This window comes from Hirundo rustica, chromosome 5 (assembly GCF_015227805.2).
Source record: "Hirundo rustica isolate bHirRus1 chromosome 5, bHirRus1.pri.v3, whole genome shotgun sequence".
NCBI lineage: Eukaryota > Metazoa > Chordata > Aves > Passeriformes > Hirundinidae > Hirundo > Hirundo rustica.
Genome location: NC_053454.1, coordinates 51,257,509 through 51,278,202, shown reverse-complemented (window position 1 = coordinate 51,278,202; position 20,694 = coordinate 51,257,509). Strand labels below are relative to the sequence as shown.

General features: G+C 42.3%; 1 protein-coding gene across 14 annotated transcripts in view; it reads left to right on the top strand.

Moving 5' to 3' along the window:
* Nucleotides 1–20,694, top strand: part of BMPR1B (bone morphogenetic protein receptor type 1B) — a 238,690-nt gene that overhangs the window by 210,070 nt on the left and 7,926 nt on the right. For all 14 annotated transcript variants that reach the window (XM_058420736.1, XM_040065499.2, XM_058420737.1 and 11 more), the window contains 5 exons: nt 2,330–2,486; nt 10,188–10,290; nt 11,257–11,359; nt 17,372–17,468; nt 18,305–18,443. In XM_058420736.1, the coding sequence (XP_058276719.1) occupies nt 2,330–2,486; nt 10,188–10,290; nt 11,257–11,359; nt 17,372–17,468; nt 18,305–18,443 (599 nt within the window). The remainder of the gene's footprint in view (nt 1–2,329; nt 2,487–10,187; nt 10,291–11,256; nt 11,360–17,371; nt 17,469–18,304; nt 18,444–20,694) is intronic.

Here is a 20,694-nt window from a genome sequence, read left to right as displayed (position 1 = left end):
CAAGTGTGTAATTGAACTTCCTCCTTTTCTTGTTCTAGGTGTAAGAAGCTTTTGTCTTTATACCCCTTGTTGGGGAACATCCCTGCTAAAACTGCAGGTACCTTGTAGAAAGAGCTGTGAAAATTAGAGAGCAAACTGTTACACTCATGAGCTAGAAATTCACTTGGTTGCCTCATGAGCTTGAAGCCTGAAAATCCTTGCCAGGAACATTAGTAGTTGAACATTCCCCATTCTATGGTAACAAAGTAATACTGACAAAAATTGCTGATTGAAAGAGAATTTAGGTAATCCCTAATCTTGTGACCCAGGGAGCAAACATCTGTTGATTATTAATTTGTTGTACACAGGCTGCCTAATCTTATTAGGAGAAACAAACAACGGTGCATTGTTTTTCCCTTACTGTAAGCATCTACTTCATCCTAAGGTGCAGCTGCAAGTACACAACAACATATATACACAGTGCATCTCGAGTGAACTCACGCATTTAGTTCTGATTTTGCCAAATCTTAGTGAAAGCAGTATGGGACTGACTTGTGTCACGAATCCAGTTTGTGTCTTAGTGCTGGGCACAAGGGTTACAAGGCCATGATTTGTGTATGTTTTGTAACTGGTTGTCTGGTTTGGCTTTAGAAAGAGGTGAGATAATCAAGAAGCCGGTTGGTTTCAGTGGGATACAGAAGTACTGAGCAAAGGTCAGGCTGTGTGAGTTTTGAGTTTCATGGGAGTAATCGTCTGGTATGGTGAATGATTCGCTTTCACGTGTATCACCCTAAAATACACTAATATACCTCTTGTGCAAGGAATGTGCCAGGAGTGGAAGGGCTGTGCTGTTAAAAAGGCTAGCACTTCTCTAAAAGCAGAGTTCTTACGTGCAAAGCCCCACTTCTCCCAGAGCTAACAAGTTACAGCTTTTTTCTGACTTTACTGGGGATAAGCTTGCATTGTCTCTTGTTACACTGCAGAAAATTAAAGCCTGTCTGCCAGTTGTTCCCGGTGCCTATCCGTGCCTATCCTGTGCTACCAGAGCTGGCACAGGAAAAGAGGTATATGCAGCTTGGATGCATGATGTGCCCTGACCAGTCCCATGCTTCCAGGAGCCCAGACTGGGCTTTTTCAGTCCTCCTGGTAGAAGAGCCCCTTGCTTCCTCCAGCCTTTCATTGCTTTAGGGTTGTTCATCCTCACTCACACCGCAGTTGTCAATTGCAATCCAAGCCCTGAAGTGTAGCTGCATGTCCCCATCCCCTATGCCTGTTTACCCACCCTATCTCTCCACAGGGAGCTGAAAAGATAGATTTTTTTTTTTTTTTTTTGGTCAGCTGCACAATTTATCAGTCCTAATGATGGAGCTTTGGGAAAATTTTAGAGTAAAGGGCAATCAAAATAATAATAATACCAATTGTTTATAAAGACTTAACAGTAAATCAAGAACTTCCAGCCTGCTCTTCAGCTACTCTGTTGGAGGCAGCTGCTTGTAAATGACCCTGTGGTAAAACTTCTTGCAGGGAGCCAAAAGGAGAGTGAGGAACTGCCCGTTGAAGCTTTTCATGCTAATCTCATTTTTGTCTTTGAGGCTTAAAACTTTCACAAGGACTGAAAGCTGATATTTATGAGTAGAGCTGGGCGAAGGAGGTTGCTTAAACAGCTCCTAGCCTATCACCAACATCTCCAGCTGCACTCCACCAGCTCCATGGAGATTCAGTACTCTGATATTTTTGGAAATAATCACCTCCATATATTTCAGCATTGTTCATCTGAAACCACATTCTTCTTTTTTACTTTGTTTATAGACTTTTCTTTTACAGAAATGAGTTCTTTCCCTTGTTTTTCAGGCTGTGCTTTTGCAATTCAGTGACAGGGTGTGCTGTTGAATTGGAAAGAACATAAGTTTGTGTTAAGTCTTTGTTAAATTGTATGCCCATGTTCTGTTCTGCCTGGAGTACCATAAATCCCACTGATTTTTATGGGGTTCAGTGAATGCAGATCTGTGCCGAGTGCTGTAGAGATAAAGAAAGCTCAAAGGTGTAACCAAGGATTTGACCTGTATAATGCAATAGAAGAAAAGCTGTACTGTGCAATATATAATAGTAAAAGCAGGATATATCTCTTGGCAGTGGCAGAACTCGAACATCAGTACCTTTGATCTAATACCACCGAGGTCCAATAAGCCTCAGCTGTGGTGACCACTTCAAACTACAAAAAAACCACTCTGTGGTAAATGCTGATCTCAAATAACTTTCCTAAATTTTGATAGGCAGATGTAGTTTAAAGTCTTCATTTCAAGTCTTGCAGTACAGCCTAGAACTGTTGCTTTTTTTTCCTCCCTTACAGCCAGTTTTCTAGACAACATGCCCTTACGAAGTTCTGGCAAGCTGAGCATGGAGCCCAGAAGAGATGGTGAGAGTACGGCCCCTGCTCCTCCCCAGAAGAAGCTGTTCTGCCAGTGCCACCACCACTGCCCTGAGGACTCGGTCAACAACACCTGCAGGTTTGTGGGAGAGGTATCTGGTGATGATACCTGGGAAAACATGTGGTAGCTCAGTAATCCCAAGTTGGATGTCGCAGTTTTTGTTTAAGCAGTACTATGGGTTGTTTTTCACAGTGTCAAAAAATCAGAAGTAATTTTTACCTGGATATCAGCTGCATGGTTGTTGTTTTTTTTTTGTTGTGTTCTGTTGTGTTTTGTTAGGGCATACACGTATTTATCATTTTAGATAGTACTTGTTTTAATGCATTGCATGTGATATATTCTGAAGGTTGAACTTAGTTTTTAAAGGTGCATGCAGTTAATGAAAGGAGACCTAATGGAGATGTATTGAAATGTCAATAGATGCTTATAAATTTATAATAGCTCTCAATAGAATACTATTTAGAAGAACCCTGGTCTTTGAGTCTGCAGCAGCTGTATCTGTAGGTCCTTAAGGCTTCGGGTTTGTTTGGTTTGGTTTGGTTTGTTTTTTGTTGTTTGTTTGGTTGTTTTTTTTGTTTTGTGGGGGTTTTTTGTTTTATTTTGTTTCCATGTTAAAAGGGAAACTATCTTGAGGTGAAGTGTTGAGTATTTTGGTCAACTAGCTGTAGCCTTCTGTTTAATTTTGGGCTTAGAGTACTAGAGATTTCTCAGTTGGGTTGAATTCTGCTTCCTCAGGACCTTTTGGCTCCCTGGGGAAGAGGCAGATCCAGATGTGCTCTTGGAAGGCTCAGCACTGGTCTGTGTTGCACTGGCTGAAGCAAGCAGAGGTGACTGAGGGTACCTGTGGGGGTAGCAAGCTGCTGTTCCCCTACCCAAAAGCAGCTGTTGCTGGACGCATACAATCGCTGGGTAAAGGTTGGATCAACCTCTGTCTTGGCTTGGGGTGCAGGTACAGTTTGCTTTAGCAAAGTTGGGCTGAGCTCTTCATGTTCTATGTAAGGAATTGAAACTTCTCTGCCTGGCTGGAGCAGGTGATACTGGAGATACCAGCTATCAGCCAATAGCCTGGTGGAGCTGTGGGAGTCAGAGAAGCATCGAAGCAGGGCACAGATGTGAGCCCAGCTGGAGATGCAGTGCTCTTGGAGGTGAGATTGTCTGTCACTGTGTCAGCTCTTCAAGGCAGCACATTTAAAAGATAAAAGGAGAAGTCCTAAGGCTGCTGAAGATACCGATTGCTTTGTTGGAATTTTGAGGGTGGTTTTGCAGCCTGACTTAATCCATCTCAGCCTGCAGTTTCCTACTAAAATGTGTCAAAGTTTTGGTGGCAGCTGTAAATACCATTTCCCCTTTCTAACCTCTTCCTACAAGCCTGTGCTCCAGCCAGGAGTTAGACCTAGCTGCTCTCACGTGACAGTCAGTTTAAAAAGCTATAAAACCCCCACTCTGATACCAATTTGCAGATCCCCTGCAGTGTGAATCAACTGTTTCCAGTTCCTGCCCAGCAAGAGCCACAGCTCTTGTATGTGCTGTCTCACACATGCAGCAACAGGGAATTTGCAGATGACTTTTAAATCTGTGAATTAGGAAGCACAAAGGGATCAATGTTAAGGAACCAACTGAACAAGGTTTATCCCCCAGCTGGGTGAGCCTGCTGTTGTACGTCGCTTTGTAGGCATCATTGACATCAAGTATTTTTCATGGAACTATGAGTACATGTCCTGTTAGAATGGATTTGTGCATTTTTCCCTCACTGCAGTACTTTAAAGAAGCTCTCTTCAGAGTCTCCTTTATGGTGTCAAATGTCAAACTTTTTTTTTAGGTGTTAATACCCAAGGATAGGCAGTTAAGTGGTAATAAAACAAAATTGTAACCCCTTTTGTCTTCATAATCCTTGAAGACTTCAGGCTTGAATGTTCTGCTTTGCTGCCAGAATTATTTTTTCCAATTTAGACATCAAAATACTAATTGAAACTGGAATTTATCCATCAAATATTAATCACTTTTCTGTCCAGTCAGGAGCTTCCTGGAACAGTCAGGAGACTTGCTTTAGTTCAACTCTCTCCTGCCCTGTGCTGTCACCTGAGCAGTACCCACCTTGCCACTTGCCCAGTGAGCAACAGCATAAGTGAAGAAGGGAGGAGTTTGGAATAATATAAAACAAATGAAATTGATTTAAATGCACTGCCCTCGTGGCTTGTCAGCAGTAATCCTGTTCATGATAGTGATCATTGCTATGGCTCCCACTGCCGTGCTGTGAGAGCTGCAGTGAGCTGTGAAGGATTCAAACACCCCTTGTTTTCCCTGCATCTCTTTAACTGTTAGTGTAATAATTCCTTCTTTAAATTCCCTACTACATAGCTGGAATTGTGGCTTACAGAGGAAAGAAGATCCTGTGCCTGCTGTTGGGAAGTAGTGGTTTTTAGGTCTAGTTAGCTGGTTATTATGTATCTGGTTAGTTGGCTGAATAGAGACCGATTTTCAGAAGATTTGAGCACAGCCAGGTTAGCAGGGATTATTAGTTTAGCAGGGATTATTAGTTTCCTCTGAGTTTTGGGATCATCCTACTAGCGAGGCAGTAACTTTCATGTTCTATTCTGTGTGAGTGACTGTTGGCACAATTTTAAAGCTCTCAGGGAATCACTGAGCGTCACTATAAAGGAAATGTCCCCATTTTGAAGTTCAAGAAGTATTGATTGCAGTGTTTGTATGAAGAATAAATTGCCTTCTTTGGAGTAAGAGTAATTGCATTAATTATCTGCTTACCTCTAAAAGCCTTTTGGATTTTATATTTTTAAGAAAAACTCAAAAAGCAAACCTCTTGTCAGCTCTATCAGTGTGTTAAGCTTTGGGCTGTGCTTGGAACTTCCGAGTTTGCCAGCCCAACAGAAATGAGCCAGTGTGTTCTGGGGCACCCAAGGGCCTGGCAAAGCTCTGACACCCAAAAGTTCACTGAGTACATCCACAGCCAGGGCTTGGGCTCTGGAGAGCATCAGCCACTGTCCGTACCAGGGTTCTTAAAAGCAGTGAAGCATTTTATAAGCCCTAGAGCAAGAACCTCTGAAAGTTCAATGCAAAAGCATTTCCAGCTGTGTTTAAATTAAAACCCCCAGAATAGAATAGCTGGTCCTATTGCAATCACCATTAAAATTTTTCTCATAAAAAGCAGTCTGTCATCTCACATGAAGATTTTTATCTGCTACCACAGGTATTCAGCTTTAAAGTATATATCCGGCCCATAGTACCAGGGGTCTGAATATAAAAATATAAAAATGAGGACATCTGGTGGCCATTTAAAATCCTTTTCATAATTGTATTTGTAGGAATTTAAAAGCCAATATTCTTTAACCACATCTATATCAAATCCTCCAGCAGCCTACTGTGTTCCTATACAGAATTTCCCTTTCTTTATACTTCTCCAGTTTAAATCCAACAATACTTTAGAGAGCTAAGGATAACACTGGAGCTTAAAAGGCACAATGCTTTTCTGTCTAAGCAGAAAAGCCATAGCTCTAGTTAGAGTGTGCTTTTAAAAATGGGGCACTCCATGAGCACAGTGAAGTTTTGGAAGACCCATTACTGGGTGAGCTCATCAAGGGAGGGTTAATGCCAAGGTGTAGCAAAAAGGGGCCAAGCCAGGAGCTGAGGCTGATATCCTCACTCACCAGGAGCTCATTTCCCCGTGGATGTGTGAGCACAAGGAGCAGAGACAGCTCCTTCAATAGGCCTTCCCGTGGCTGGAGACCGGCACTCCTGTACCGCTGCTCAGGGGTTCTGTATGGGGGGAAAGAGGGGTCACAGGTGGGGCTACTCTGGGCATTTGGAAGATACTAGAGCACTCAAGGCCCTGACATTTAAAACCCTTGGACAAGGCTCACGATCCTCTCCTTGTAAAGGGTGTGTTAAACTGCTGCGTGTCGAAACTTTATTCTTCTTCCTGAACATCTGTGCGATTCATAAAAGGCTTTCAGTAAAGAAGGTCAAAGCTGCTTTGAACACAACCAGGGCCTTGTTTTACTGTTCAGTTTCAAATTTTCTCTGTTCAAAGGGAATGCACGGACAGTTGTGTCTAATCATAATTAATTGCATATTTTATAGCGCGGTGTTACGTCTAATTGGCTTTGACTGTAATGGGATTGCAGTAAAGGCAGAGGCTAATTAGGTGCCTTGTCGCACTCTATTTTCATGCACAAATAAATGCTGACAGTTTTAAAGATTGGGCTGATAAAGTTTAAGTTCCTGTGTGTTGCCCACTAGATTGTATTTCTGCCCAACTGTGTCTTTGGTTATCTAAAGCAATAAAATAATTAAGTTGCTTTTTCAGTGTTACCAAAGTTGATAACTCACTTGAGTGATGTTACTTTCATTCCCCTGTTCTCCAGATGATACGATTGAATTTTCCTTGTAATTTGGTATGTAGAAGAAAAAGGACTTCAACAGTGCCAAAGCACTGAGTTCAGACAGCTTTTGTTTTAATCAATACTTTAATTTTTAGGGAAAAGCTGAACGTTTTCTGAGAAAGGAACTATGGTGAGATCTTAAATGTTAGCCTTTCATTTTTTTTCATGTTTATTTTTAAATTTCCTCCTTTATACAAGAAATTTTTTTATAATTTAAAAAAGAGTGCAGAGACTTGTCATGTTGCTTTGGATGGAAGTGAAGTGAACAGCTCTTGCTGTTTCTGGTATCAAAATGAGGAATATAAAGAGGAGGAGTGGGAAAGGTAATAATATTTGTATGGACTCATTTGAAATCAAATTAAAGATAAGGGGTCTTTTCATCAAATTGTTACCTGTCTCTTTGTAATAGGCATTGAATGGTGGAAAGATGTTGCTTTTCAAAGTTGTGTATTGCCACCCCTGGCTGTGTCACACACAGAGCCGGATGGGAAGTCTCCATCAGGCAGGTTTTGGTAGCTGAGGAGTCACATCTTCTGTGAGAAATGGCTGCTGGCCAGTGGGGACATCTGTGTGAGCAGATGTGAAGCTGTTGGCCTTGGTTTCTCTCTTGCGGCGTTTAGGAAAGATCTGATTTAAGATCCCTGCTTTCTTTGTGGCAATCTGTAATCGTAGCAGCACCTTCTATATCAGTGCCTGTCAGTGTTTCACTATTAACTCCCTTCGTTGTCCTGGCATTTGACTCGGCTGTAAGAATTCACTTCTGGCAACTATGTGACATAAGAAATATCTGCTTATTAGTGGTCACATCCAGAGTGAATTTAATCACTCCCCTGCACCATACTCTAATAAGATGGTCCTTCAGTGGAGGAGGTTACTGAATGTGTACCCAGATGTATCCAGTAACAGCACGCTGAATTCCTTCTTTACACACCATTTGCAGAATCAAATGACACACAATTAGAATTCACAGGTGTTAAGAAAACAGCAGTTCTGTACTGCAATTTTTTTTCCTAGGGAGTGGAGAATAGGTTTTTCATACTGCTTTACAAGTATCGGTGATGTACAGATGTTTTTCTTTCTGTAGTCACCAAAAGAAACATAGAATTTGAGACCGTGCACACATCTCTGACTTGTTTCTTACTGGCTATAATAGTAAGAACAGTTTCATTTCTACCCTAGTCAGGTGTGAGGTGGGGTAATCAATAAAACAGCGGGGGTGTGTCCTGCCCTTTCCTTTCAGTGTGTGGTCCATCTGACGTCCTGTGAACCAGCAGAGCAGGTCAGAGGCAAAAGGGGGGAGGCAGGTAGGAGATCTTTCTTTTCAGAAGAGTCCCTTGTCCCTCTCACCCAAGCACCTCGGAAATTCTCAAAAAGATAATAAGTTCTTACATTGCATGAAAACTTTTTCTTGTGTGGATTTTTCTTAGAGCTAGAGACAAGCAGTACCAGTGTTTATTCTCCTCAGCAGTGCTATTTTTTTCTCTCACTTTTCCTTCATCATTCTAAAGTCTGTAAAAAGCATGATTTATTCTTATTTTTGGAGCTTTATAACTTGCTTTGCTCTATCCAAACTCATTTTTTCTTTTTAAATTTGGAGTAAAATTTTTAGAGGGACTAAAGTGTATGAGGAGCCTGAATTTAATTTTCAGAAGTGAGCTAAGAATCAGAGCCCCATATGACAAGTCAGAGAAAGAGAATTAAAACTGCTGACTTTGTTTCTTTTTTCCCTTTTGCAAACAATTTGACTTTTCCTTCCCCTGCTTTTCTTTGATGAACCAAGAGTTTAGGGTTTTTTTCTGGGGCCTGTGAGCTGTGGAGTCCTTTTTTGTGTTTCACTTGATAGCAATTTATTGTTCTGTTGCTCTGTCCCCTGGGTTAAACTTACTCATTACTTTGAATCAAAGGCACCATGCAAACAAAATCTAATCTAATATAATATTCCACTCTAATGGATTTCTTACTGTCTCTCTTGGCAATCCTATTGTTCCTATCTTTTCAGCTCAAGCAATGACATCAAGGTGGCTGTTGCCCAGAAGGGTTACTGTCTCCTTTGCCTCACTCCGATGTACAATGGCGAAGGAGGGTAGAAGTCATCGCTGGCTTCTCGGAGAAAGTAATTTGTAACGTGCAGTTGGTTACTTTTCAGATCCAGAAGTCAGTAACCCATGATAGATTATTATTTGAAGTAATAAGCTTACTGTGGCTAGACCCTGCCCCACTAATATAAAAATATGCCACAGACAATGTTTGACGTGATCCTATGCAGCATCTCTCGGTTGCGTAGCTAATACTTACAAATTGTGTTTGTCTCTTAAACGTGTAACTGCGGCTCTTGTTTCCTATATCTTCATTGCCTTTGCTGCTGGTGCTCTTTAGACTCTTGTTTCATTCAAGTAAGGAGAAAATCATCTGAAATTTTGCCATATTTAAGTTTTCTAATCTTTTTTTCTTTTTATTTCCTTGTTTTAACTGAGTTTGCTTCCTCTCTTCTGAAAAATACTCATTGCACGTAATAGCCAGTGTTGTTTTCCTGAGCAAATAAGAGAATATTTTATTTTTCTGTGACTTAAATGTCTTATATTAAAAACTTTTGTCTTTATTTTTGGATCTCCTTCCTGCAAATCAGTTAGGAAGACAGATTTTGTTTCTTACACATTACGTATCCCCCTCAGAGTGCTGAGAACTTAATGCACAGCAGTCTCAATAAAATGCAGCCACCCTTTCCGTGCCCTCCACTCCCTCTTTCCATAGCATTCAGGCATTTGACCTTCATCAAGGAAGGACATTTATCACCAGCACCATCTAGCCATCTGTTAGTATACTTGCCCTCCCTGGTGCGCATTCCTGTAAACGGAAGCGTTATGGATCATTTCAGGCTTATAACCCAAGTAAACATCTATGAAGGGTGTTGATAATAATTCAAGGACTCATACACGGAAGTGTTGCAGTTCATAATATGGTTAAAACAGGAATCTCAAATCACTCTTGGTAATATTTCACGTTGAGTATCTCAAAAGTGTTTCTTTCTTCGGGTCTCTAGCGTGGTGCAGATATCGGTGCCTTGCTCCCGCACTCAGGACAGACCTTGCGTAGTGCTGAAGCTTGCACTGAATGGGTTTCCAAAGTCTTAACCCACTACTGACTGCAGGCAGAGAACTGGGGTGTTTGCTCGTGAGGTTTAGGCTGCGAAATGTTGCAAAGGTAAGTGCACAGCTCTGAGGCAGAGCCCCCTTTGCGTGTGCAGGATCTGGCCCACAGCAGCCACAGTGTGTCCGTTTGTGAACGGCAGATTTGCCGGGCAGGGAGCAAAGTTTACGACAATATTCAGCAGCACGTTTTTCACTTCAGTGGCTTTTCCTGATTCATTCTTTCCAATCCGCAGCACCGATGGCTACTGCTTCACCATAATAGAGGAAGATGAGTCCGGTGGACATTTAGTCACCAAGGGATGTCTTGGATTAGAGGGCTCAGACTTCCAGTGTCGGGTGAGGAAGCATTTTCTTCCACTGTGTCACTTGCATTTTTGATTGTTTTCAATTAAAGTGCAGCCAACAGACATTGCTGCGTTCCTGTTTCTTGCTTCTGTTCACTTGGCAGATAGTTGGTCTGCATTGATTACTGAGGGAAGTGTATTTGTATACCCAAAAGGTGATAGTATAGTTCCTCCTAATAATAACAGCTCATGTTTTTGGCTTTGGCACTGCTGCTGCTAGTAACATTCCCACAGAGGAAGTTTGGATGTAGAGAATTGCAGTCTTAACTCCTCAAATCTCCATGCTAGCTAAAGTTAGTTAGGATATTATTTAATGGACTGCAGCACCATCTATGTCTCACATGCAGTTGCACTTTGGTTTGGGGTTTTTGGTGCCAGATGCTCCCTTCAAGTACAGTGATCACCTGATGGAAGACAAGTATCACTGCAGAAATGGAAGGGGTGTGGAAAATGGAGCAAGGTGGTTCTGAGGTGTTTGCCTTTTCTCATGTTAATCTTAAATGGTTTTAGATGAGTACAGGAATGGTCTAATCATTATGATTAATGGAAGGTATTTTATTCATCTTCCCACGAGACAGAAGCTGCCAGCTGAATTAGTCCACGCAGCAATTCCTGTATTATCCTGGCTAACTTGTTTTGGATACCTGTATTAAGTAATTTTTGGTCTAACTGATGGATGTATGTGACTTCACACATTCTGACTTGCATCATGAGAGGAAGTCAGCCCCTTCTGCAGCATTAAGGCACCAACAGGAATAAGTTAGGAGTGAATTAATATCTTAATTACCTGGATGAAATAATGCTGGATATGCTGGTTGGCAGAAATCCTTATTCCACACATCCTAGAAATCTGTAGTGGATTGCAGTCCAGCTAGCAAGTACATCTTTCGAGTGCCAGAATGATCGTGTGTATTTACAAGGCTGATGACTTGCCTTCTATCTAAATTGCTTGTTGCAGGACACTCCCATTCCACACCAAAGAAGATCTATTGAATGTTGCACAGGCCAAGATTACTGTAACAGACACCTTCACCCTACGCTGCCACCACTGAAAAATCGAGGTAAGAGGAAGAAAATTCAGTCCTAAGCTGATCTTCTCCTGCTCTTCATCCTTGTGCCTTAGGGGGAAATAGAACACAGATTGGAGCACCCCTTATCCAAAAGCGTGTGATTAGAGAGATAAATGGTGTTAAACAGTATCTCTCCATTCCTGTCAGTTGTGTGTGGAGTGGTGCTGATGCTTGCTGTTATTTCTGGGGCACACATGCAGCGAACACGAGATGCGTTAGAGTTGCATGATGCTGTCCTAACGCCGACCTGTTGAGCTATCAGAGATCATCTCAAAGACCTAGGCTGGTCGTGGCAGAGGATAATGCTTACTGTGTATTTTTTTAGTCTGATAATAAAATGGAATCCTCTCTCCAGTCCCTGTAACTGCATTACTGTCATTCATAACTCCACGCACAAATCGGTCAGTTCAAGTTGACACAAGTCTGTAAGTTCTTTTTTTTGCAAGACCTGATCATCCAGCACTAGGACAATAATGACTCACTAAACTGTATTTTTTATGTGAAAAATGTAGCTGAAAATATAATGTAGGGTAAGAACTCACACACACAAAAAAAAAAGTATTCGAGAGCAAATGGACATGTATTAACTTAGTAGATGGTGAGGCAAGGTTTTAGCCTCCGTGTTTGTTTAAACATCACTTTCTGAAAGCTAGTAAAACTATTTTTGTTTGGATACATTTTATAGAAGTGTATACCTAAGTAAGTGTAAATTCATCCATAATATGCTCTTGGCATTGGCAGGAATTGTGGTAGTCAGCATCGAGTCAGTTCGGAGCTGCAGAAGAATTTATAATCATGGCGTTCTGTGTTGAAGACCCAGATCGGTGCACAGATGCACTCTTAATTTCACCAACAGCAGATACTTACATGAATGCATGCTCAGAGAAAGCCTTCACTCATGTGAGCTGTTCCTTCAGGCCTGTGAAATTCTGCACAGATGGGCTGCAGAGTCACGCCTTTGGAGAGTAGTATGTAAATACTTCACTGTTTACTAGCAAGGCATTAAGGCAGTGAAACCTCATAAAATTCTGACTTCCAACAGAAGAGTTATGTACTACTTTGTTGGTTTATTTAATTTTAAAAAGTTCTTTGGACTGAGAGAGAAGCTTCAGAAAGCAGTCAATATTTGCTCACACTTACTTAGTCTTTCATTAAATACCAGTTTGGAAAACACTGCCATGATTTCTTCTTGCAACTGGCTGAGTTTATTCTACATTAGGACTACTTAAAAATATGGAATCTGTGCCTAACACTAGACATCCATCTTATTAAGATTTTAGTTACTTGGCAATGCTATCTGCTGCTTGTACAGAAAGCAATGAACCAAGATTTTGGTGGTGGCAGAAGCTGTCTGGATCGATGTTGGTTTTTTTTCTATGCATATATAGGGTAAATAAAGTATCACTTGGGAACCATGGTGGCAGACCCATTGAACATCAGAGAGAATATTTTTTAAAAGAAAAAATTCAGAGAGTTGGAGCAGGGTTCTAGCTTCTCTGTGTTGTGAAGTTGACTATTTTAGCGTGACAGGCGGAAGGTGGTGTAGTCACTCAACATACTCAGAAGACTTTGTTTTTTCTAAATTAGCTCTCATCCTGAGAGTGTTTTGTAGAAATGCATTTCAGGAACTGCTTCAATAAATGTGGCTGAACAGGGCTGAAGTCATCACCTTTACTAAAGCCTTAAGTTAATATGTCATTCTTGGTGCTGGGCCTGTTTCAATTTGTCGCTGCTGTTTCCTAGTTTGAAACCTCAGAAAAAAGGCATAGCTTGAACCACAGACCCTCACTGCAAATAGGTACAAATGCTGTGTACAAGTACATGCTGCTGCCAGTGCCCAGTACTGTGGCTGTGATCATTGTTTCTACTGGAAGCATTTGGATTAGACTGTGATTGTCTGAGTAAAGTTAGAACCGTCTATCAAATTTAGCAGAAACCGTAAGTACAGAGGAAAAGAGGTGAATTTAAAAAGCAAGCTTCTTGGAATAACCTTCTGGCCTTCAGGGTTCCATGAAAGATGTGTATACTCCTCCACATCTAAAAAACAAACAGAAATTTGGCTTCTGGTGAGCTCATGCCTGAGGTGACACCTCATGCGAAACAAAGTCTAGGGAGAGCGTGCAGTTGCAGGTCAGAGGCTGTTGAACTAAAGATTGACCTCTGCACCGAGGTAACAGCTACAAAGGCAAGTGACTAGTCTCCTCTAAGTGCTTTTCCAGGCCTGGCATGTGCTGCAAGGCAAGATTTATTCCACGCACTATCCATCTTCTCTCCCCCCTGGAAAGAAAGGAGGACCACATACATGAAAGTGAGAGCTAGAAAAATTAGCACTGGTCGAAGCAAGACTTGTTAAGTAAGATGGAAGAAACAACAGCAAAAGCTTAAGCTTGGAGCTCATCTTGGTACAGAACTAGCAGGATAAAATATCCCAGAGAAACCATTAAATCCTTGTGCCAGCTATACATCTGTCTTATTAAGGAAATGAAAATCATAATTGGGTCTGATATAACACCTCTGCTTTAAACAATAAAAGATATTCCTGGAAATCCCAGCAAAAGCACAGGCTGAGACCAGTCAAAAGGAGAAATATGTCTTTACTGATTTAGAGCCTATATAAGCAGAAGCGGTGGTGCCACCGTGTCTGGCTCCCTGCCTGTATAGCTAGTGATGAATGGGCAAGGGAATGATTGGAGGAATGATGGGGTTTGATGTGTGCACACAGCCTCCACGCCTCAGATTTCACTGCTGTTTTTCCTTGGATAACTGTAACATTCTGAACTGGGGGGACCTGGGGTGGGAGGAGAACCTCCTCGCCCTTTGATATGCTGACTTCTGAACCTTCTGGGTGGCATTTTCAATGTGCTCCTCAGCACGATCCCGCTGATGACAGTGAGTGAAACGAGTGGTGGAGGAGGGGGAAATGGCAGGAGAGTAAGAGAGGCAGCTTGGTCTCACCGAGCTCCCTGCTGTCGCCAGCCTGCACCACTGTTTTCCTACAACATGGAACTGTTAATGTGCTGTTTGCTGGGCTTCACTGTTATCAGCCGGCCAAGGTATGTGAAGAAGCTTCCCAAACCTACCGTGTGTTTGTTGTGCACTTCGCACTCGGTGCTCCCAGTGATCGCTCACCGCTGCCTCCGTGGAAGCTGCTGCTTATTCTCATAACCCTGCTGCTTGGCACCTTGCAGTTCCAAGTAACACAGCAGTAAAAAGCACAGCACTGGACTTCTTAAAGGACAGAGTACCTCCATCACGTAAGCGGGCACTGACCGGGACCCACCACAGTGTTCACCACAGAGCGCACAAGCAAGTCTCTAGGCAGACTCACAGCTGAACTGTCCCATCCCTCCTCCTGGTCAAATAGTGCTGGGAAAGGGACGTTTTTCCTGCTGCTCTGTGGGGATCTGCCTGGGCTGGAGGAGCGGGAGGAGAAATCAGCGTGGCTTGGTGCAGCAGAGCAGACATTGCTGGTGTAAGGATGGGGGCTTGCATTTAATCTTGTGTTGTCTGCACACACACACCAGCCGGTTTATGAAGTCCTCAAGTTAGCAAGCAAATGAAATCCTGCCAAAATGCTTTAAAAACGCAGAAGTGTTTGAAAGGTGGGACAGCTCATTTACCATCAGTATTGCCTCTCAAATAGCCAAATAAATAGAAAGGCGTATGGAAGTTACTCTCCCCTCCTGTGAGAGCCAGTTGCACGCCTGTGCTGTGCACAGGGAACCACCGATGAAGCTGTACCACTGTCGGTATGGGGGCATCACCCACCACAAGAGGGTCAGCTCTGCATCTGGTCAAAGTCTTGCCAGCTGCTCGCAGCAAGGAGATCAGGACACGCTCCTTTATGCCTTTCATGCTTTCCTTACCCTTGCTTCACATCATTGCATTTGGGTACCCAAAGAATTTTGCAGTGTTGGAGCCAGGAAGTTCACCTGAGAGCTACACAGCACTTCCAAAATGCCTCCTGGCCTGTGGGAAAGCCAAACTGCATTTATTTACTTTTCTGAATGGCAGAAGCCCATTAGAAACATTGAGCATGAGGTTTGGATCACTTAAACCCTAAAGATTATGGAAGTTTGATTCAAGATTTCAGCATGTTTATCATCCCTCTCCAAATGTACATGCTCGTACACACACAGACAGCATGAACTGTTTCTGCCAAAATGCACAGATTTCCATGGCTTTAACGTCTGGCAGACACAGGCGTAAGATCTGAATTGTTCCCTCTGCATCTGACATCAGCTTTCATTACTGCTGGGCACAGAAGCCCAGTTGCCATCGTGTTGTGCTCTGTGAAGTGGGAGAAGCCTTGCCGTGGATGGTTATCCGGGTTTCTCCCAGGTGTAGAACGCCGCTTTGTGTGGTCTCTGTGCCCTGCTTATTCACCTGATGGGCTGCGACGTCTGAAGCTGTTACAACCCACCCATTTTAGAGGGAGGTGGTGGCTGACACAGGCCGCTTACAAAGCACAAACCAGAGCCCTCGGCCCTGCCGAGCTGCCATCGCCTTCACGAGGGCTCTGGATTCCCCGGTGGGCTCTCGGTTTCGACCCACAGCCCACTTGGAGTGGCAGGTCAGGGATAAATCTGCTGTGGCAGGCAGAAGGATGGGCTGGAGTGTTTTCCTGATAGACATCGGTGTCAGTGTCCCCTTTCAGAGGCGTCAGCCACGTCCCGAATGTTTACATTGCTAGTGCTCCCAGAGCAGGTGATGGCAGGTTAAAACATGACCAGTGTGATCAGGAGGTGTGTGGGTAGGTAATCTCTGTTCGTAGGGGGAAGGGGAAGGAAAGAAATTGGGAGAGGAAAAAAAAAAAAGAAGAAAAAGAGAGAAACTGGATCTTTAAAATAAAAGAGTCTGAGGGTAAACTAAGAGTCCCTCAGGAATTTCCTGGTCTCATTCCCCTTGTGAATCTGAAACATAATAACATCGTTCCAGGACCAGTCAATAAGGATAGATTTCTTGAGTTCTCCGATGTGTCAGGCATTGGAGTGAAGGATGCAAGACAGCAAGGCTGGAAGAACTTCAGAAAACATGGCACTCATTTGCATTATCCCATTATTGGAAGGGTGTTTTGTGGATGTACATGCCAAAACACTATAATTTTGAGAGTTCAGGTGGCAGGAGAGGTTAAAAAAGAATAGAGCTGGATGTCTTTGTTTTTCAGCAGAAAAGCATGCATGAAGGTCAGATGCACTTGCCTGAGCTGAGAATACAAATTTGGAGATTAATGTTACACATTAAAGGAGAATACGAGTCTCCCATACAAAGGTTGGCTGAAGAATTTTAGCAGTTTTTATGCAACAGCATTTTCTACAAGTTACATGACACATTTTATTTTCAAAGTGTTTTGCAGAAAAGCTGCTGGAAGGATAGTTTTGCCCACCAGCTTAGGAAGGACTTGCTGGCACACAGGGCTGCTATAGAGCAAATGGAGAAGAAAATTCCTGCTCAGGTGTTTAAGACAGGGTCTAAGAGACAAATTGTTCTGTAATGCTGGAAATACGCTTTCAAGGCCTCTCGTGGCCTGCTTTCTTGTAGGTTAAATGGTCTTCTGTGTCTTCCCTTCTAGGATAAATGCAGTTTGGTGTTTTTTTTTTTTTTTTTTTAAATAGTATTAACTACTCAATAGGATGCTACTTAATCTGAGTGTGCAAAAAAGGCAGTAATTTTTGCATGTCCTGGCTGATGACTCAAGCTAAGACCCACAGCTACAGGTCTTGATTGATTTTTCATTCAGAGACAAACAGGGAACTGCAAATCAGGGTGAAGTTTTTCCTGAGTGAGGACTGAGAAGACAAATAGGCTTTGGAAGTGTCAGTTCTGTCCTGGTCAGTGAGGGTCCAAGAGGAAGCCCACAAAATGCCTGGGAAATCCAGGGGTATCCTGTACAGGAATTATGAGAAAAGAGTGGAAATGATCTTGTGCTCAATGCACTTGTGACACTGACTTCATACCATCTTCCTTTCTAAGTTTTCCACCTTTCTCATTTTTTAACCCCAGACTTTGCTGAAGGAAACATTCACCACAAGGCCCTGCTGATCTCAGTGACTGTTTGCAGCATCCTTCTGGTGCTTATCATCATATTCTTCTACTTCAGGTAAAAAAAGGGACTATTTTGGCAGCTTCTTACTGTTCCTCCCAACATTTATCTTTTTATAGATTTAGGAATTTGAAAAAAAAAAAAAAAAAAATAGAGGTGAACCTTAAAGAAAAGAAATAAGAAACTTTAATTTTATAATGAGAAAAAAAATTATATTCTATTCATGCTATTCGTAGGTATACCTGTGTGATGTATTTCATACAGAATCTTTTACTCAACACCCTAAAAAGCCTTTCAGGTAGAAGCACAGATTGTTCTTTACTGAGAAGGCCAAAGGACAAATTTTATAGGGAAATTTTTATAAGGGAAATATATCTAAGACTTCTAAATTTGTTTGTGTCATGAAAAGCTGATCATAAAAAAAGAAGACAATACAGGAATGTCGGTAAATGTGTCTAGAATCTTATCATATTCTACATATGTTATGTTTTAATAATTTGGCACACTCATTATATATTCCCAGATTCTGTGATGTTACCTCCTCTGGCTCCTAGAAATGCACTGCAGACAGTAAAATAAAGTTACTTACTTGGTTGGTGTTTTAGACATATTTGAGTTTCCGAAAGGAAAACATTTGGTTGCTTTGTAAATTTCCCCCAGACTGCATGGCCTTTGAGTGTTACTTTACTTAGAATTTCGATGCTGAAAACTGTCGCTAAAAATAAAATACAAATAAAATAAAAAATTTTGGCCAGCAAGCCCAGTGTATTCCTCAGGGAAGCAGAGAAAGCTGCTAGTCTGCAAATGAAAGAAACGTGAAGGACGCGTTCATCATTCATGGCACACGTGTTCGTTGTACCCAAAACTCGTTTCGTTTTCGTGTCAAACCTCAGATACAAGCGCCAAGAGACGAGGCCCCACTACAGCATCGGGCTGGAGCAGGATGAGACCTACATTCCCCCTGGGGAGTCCCTGAAGGACTTGATCGAGCAGTCCCAGAGCTCAGGGAGCGGTTCCGGGCTCCCTCTCCTGGTAAGCATGGAATATTATTTTAATGCACATTTCAAAGGCAAAAATGCGTAGGGGGAGAAGAGGCACAAAAATACATTTACGTGTCCTTAGTTGTTGTTTTAGGTTTGGGTTTTGTTTTTGGGAGATTTTTTTCTCCACCAGAAATGAGAAGGCGTCTTTAAACTGGAGAACAGCTGCTTTAGAAGCAAAGGACTTTCTTCATGTGAACTAAGCCAAAAAAGATTAGGGTTGTTTTCTACCTCAGTTCATTTCTCATTTTAGACACCACAGTACAGGCTAAGAGAGCTCATGGAAGCACATCAGGATTTACTCCAGTGTACAAGACAGCACCAGGCCCACTGACCTTGTTTTCTCCCTTTGTATGTGCAGGACACAGTAGGGTTTCAAACACTGACACATTGCCTTTTTCTGAAGGGAATTAAAACTTGTCAAACTTGGACCCTTTTTATTTATAGGCTTCACTTTGCATTCAGAAGTCAAGGGGGATTTTTTTTTTTTTTTTATTCTTGTAGTGTTGCAATCTCAGAGGTTAAAGGCACAGGGATGGAGTTCATGATTGTTTCTGAACGGACTCCGGGATTACCTTGCCTGCCGAAGAGGCAGAACGTTCTGTGGCAAGATAGTTCCGTTCACCAGGGGGTTTTGTTTCTGTGGATAATCACTGGTAGGAATGAACTGGTAAAAAACTAGGTTACTTATTTAAAATACGTGCCTCTGAGAAATTGGAATAGATTGCATTTTCATTTTTCAGAGCGGATATGTCCCTCCTGTCTTCCAAACCTATTAGTTTGCAGTGATGCTACTACTGTAGGTGTTGTGCAGTTTCCAAGTACTGTGTACTGTCTGTCTGGGTTTTGCCCACGCTTATTTTTTAAACACCCTAAAGAAGATGTTAAATGGGAAGTTTCATATTTCCTTAAAAATGAAGCAACAGGCTGAGTTTGTTCTTGGCTTTAGGAAAGCTCTGTCCTATCCAATACCAGTGTCCTTCTGGCACCCATGGAAGGGAGAGATCTTGTGTGCAGTTTAGGACCATTCCTAACGAGTTTCCAGTTGACTTAATTGTGAGGGATTCTTCCTTTTTTTGCTTTGGGTTTTGGGGGTTTTTTGTCTTTTTTGTTTTCCTTGGGCTTTGTTTTTTTCTTTTGTTTTGGGGTTTGTTGTTGGTTGGTTGGTTGGGGTTTCTGGTTTTTGTGGGGGTTTTTTGGTGGTTTTTGGTTTGGTTGGTTTTTGTTGTTTGGTTGGTTTGTTTGTTTGTTTTCTGTTTGGGTTTTGTTTTTTTTCAAAACACCTGCCACATCAAGGTCTTCATCTTCACTTGTTCCAATGGCAGAAAAAATGTAATAATTTAGAGCAAGTACAAGGAACTTGGCTGTACTTCTCTGACAGGATGTGTTTCCAGCATCCCATGTGGGTACCAGCTGCCCTGGGGCACCTCACAGCACTGCATGGCTCAGTCCTTCATCCCAGGATCCCAAAAAGCTGGAGCAGTGCTGGTTATGACTGCTTGTTCTTTATGCCTTCCTCTGTTCTAGGGAGCAGTTTGGAGCAGGGATCTGTGGTCTCTGTGGTGTCCCCAGGTCCGCTCTTGTAGTGGATGGGAAAACCAACTCCTGCTGCTTGGCTGCTGTAGGTGGCATCCCAGCTGGAGCACTGCTCAGCAGCTCTCAGAGCTGGGCCCCTGAGGCAGAAACCATCCAGTCTTGTGTCAGCCCACTTCCCTCAAGCTTGGAAACTTCGCAGCCACTGGACCAAGTGTTTTTCCTCCAGGAATTCTTCCCCTCCATCTCCCCTTGCTTAACAAAAAAACCCACATACAATTGTCTTTTAGAAGTAGTGGTTTTGGGCGGAAGAGAAGAAAATGGATCTTGCACTTGACAATAGATGTTTTCTGCATTTTCCAAACAGCTACAACCACTGTGAATTCACCAGAAATGCAGAGTGATACCTTTGGGCCCACGCCTGAAACAAGTGTATGGAAAGTGCCTGGCAATAATGCTCTGGTCTTTATTGTGCAAGGGCTGATTTTTAACCTTGTTCCTTATGCAAAGACTGAAACATCCAGGGTTATAATTTCAGGAAAGTAAGATGCAAATTAAATGCAGAATGTCACCTTATGCTAACTAGTCATGTTTTTCTTCTGTGTAGAACATTCATTCTAATGGGTACAAATATTATACCACAAACAAGCATTAGCCAATAATTTATCAGTGTGATGACATTCAGCAAGCGTTCTTTTTCCTGACCTGCC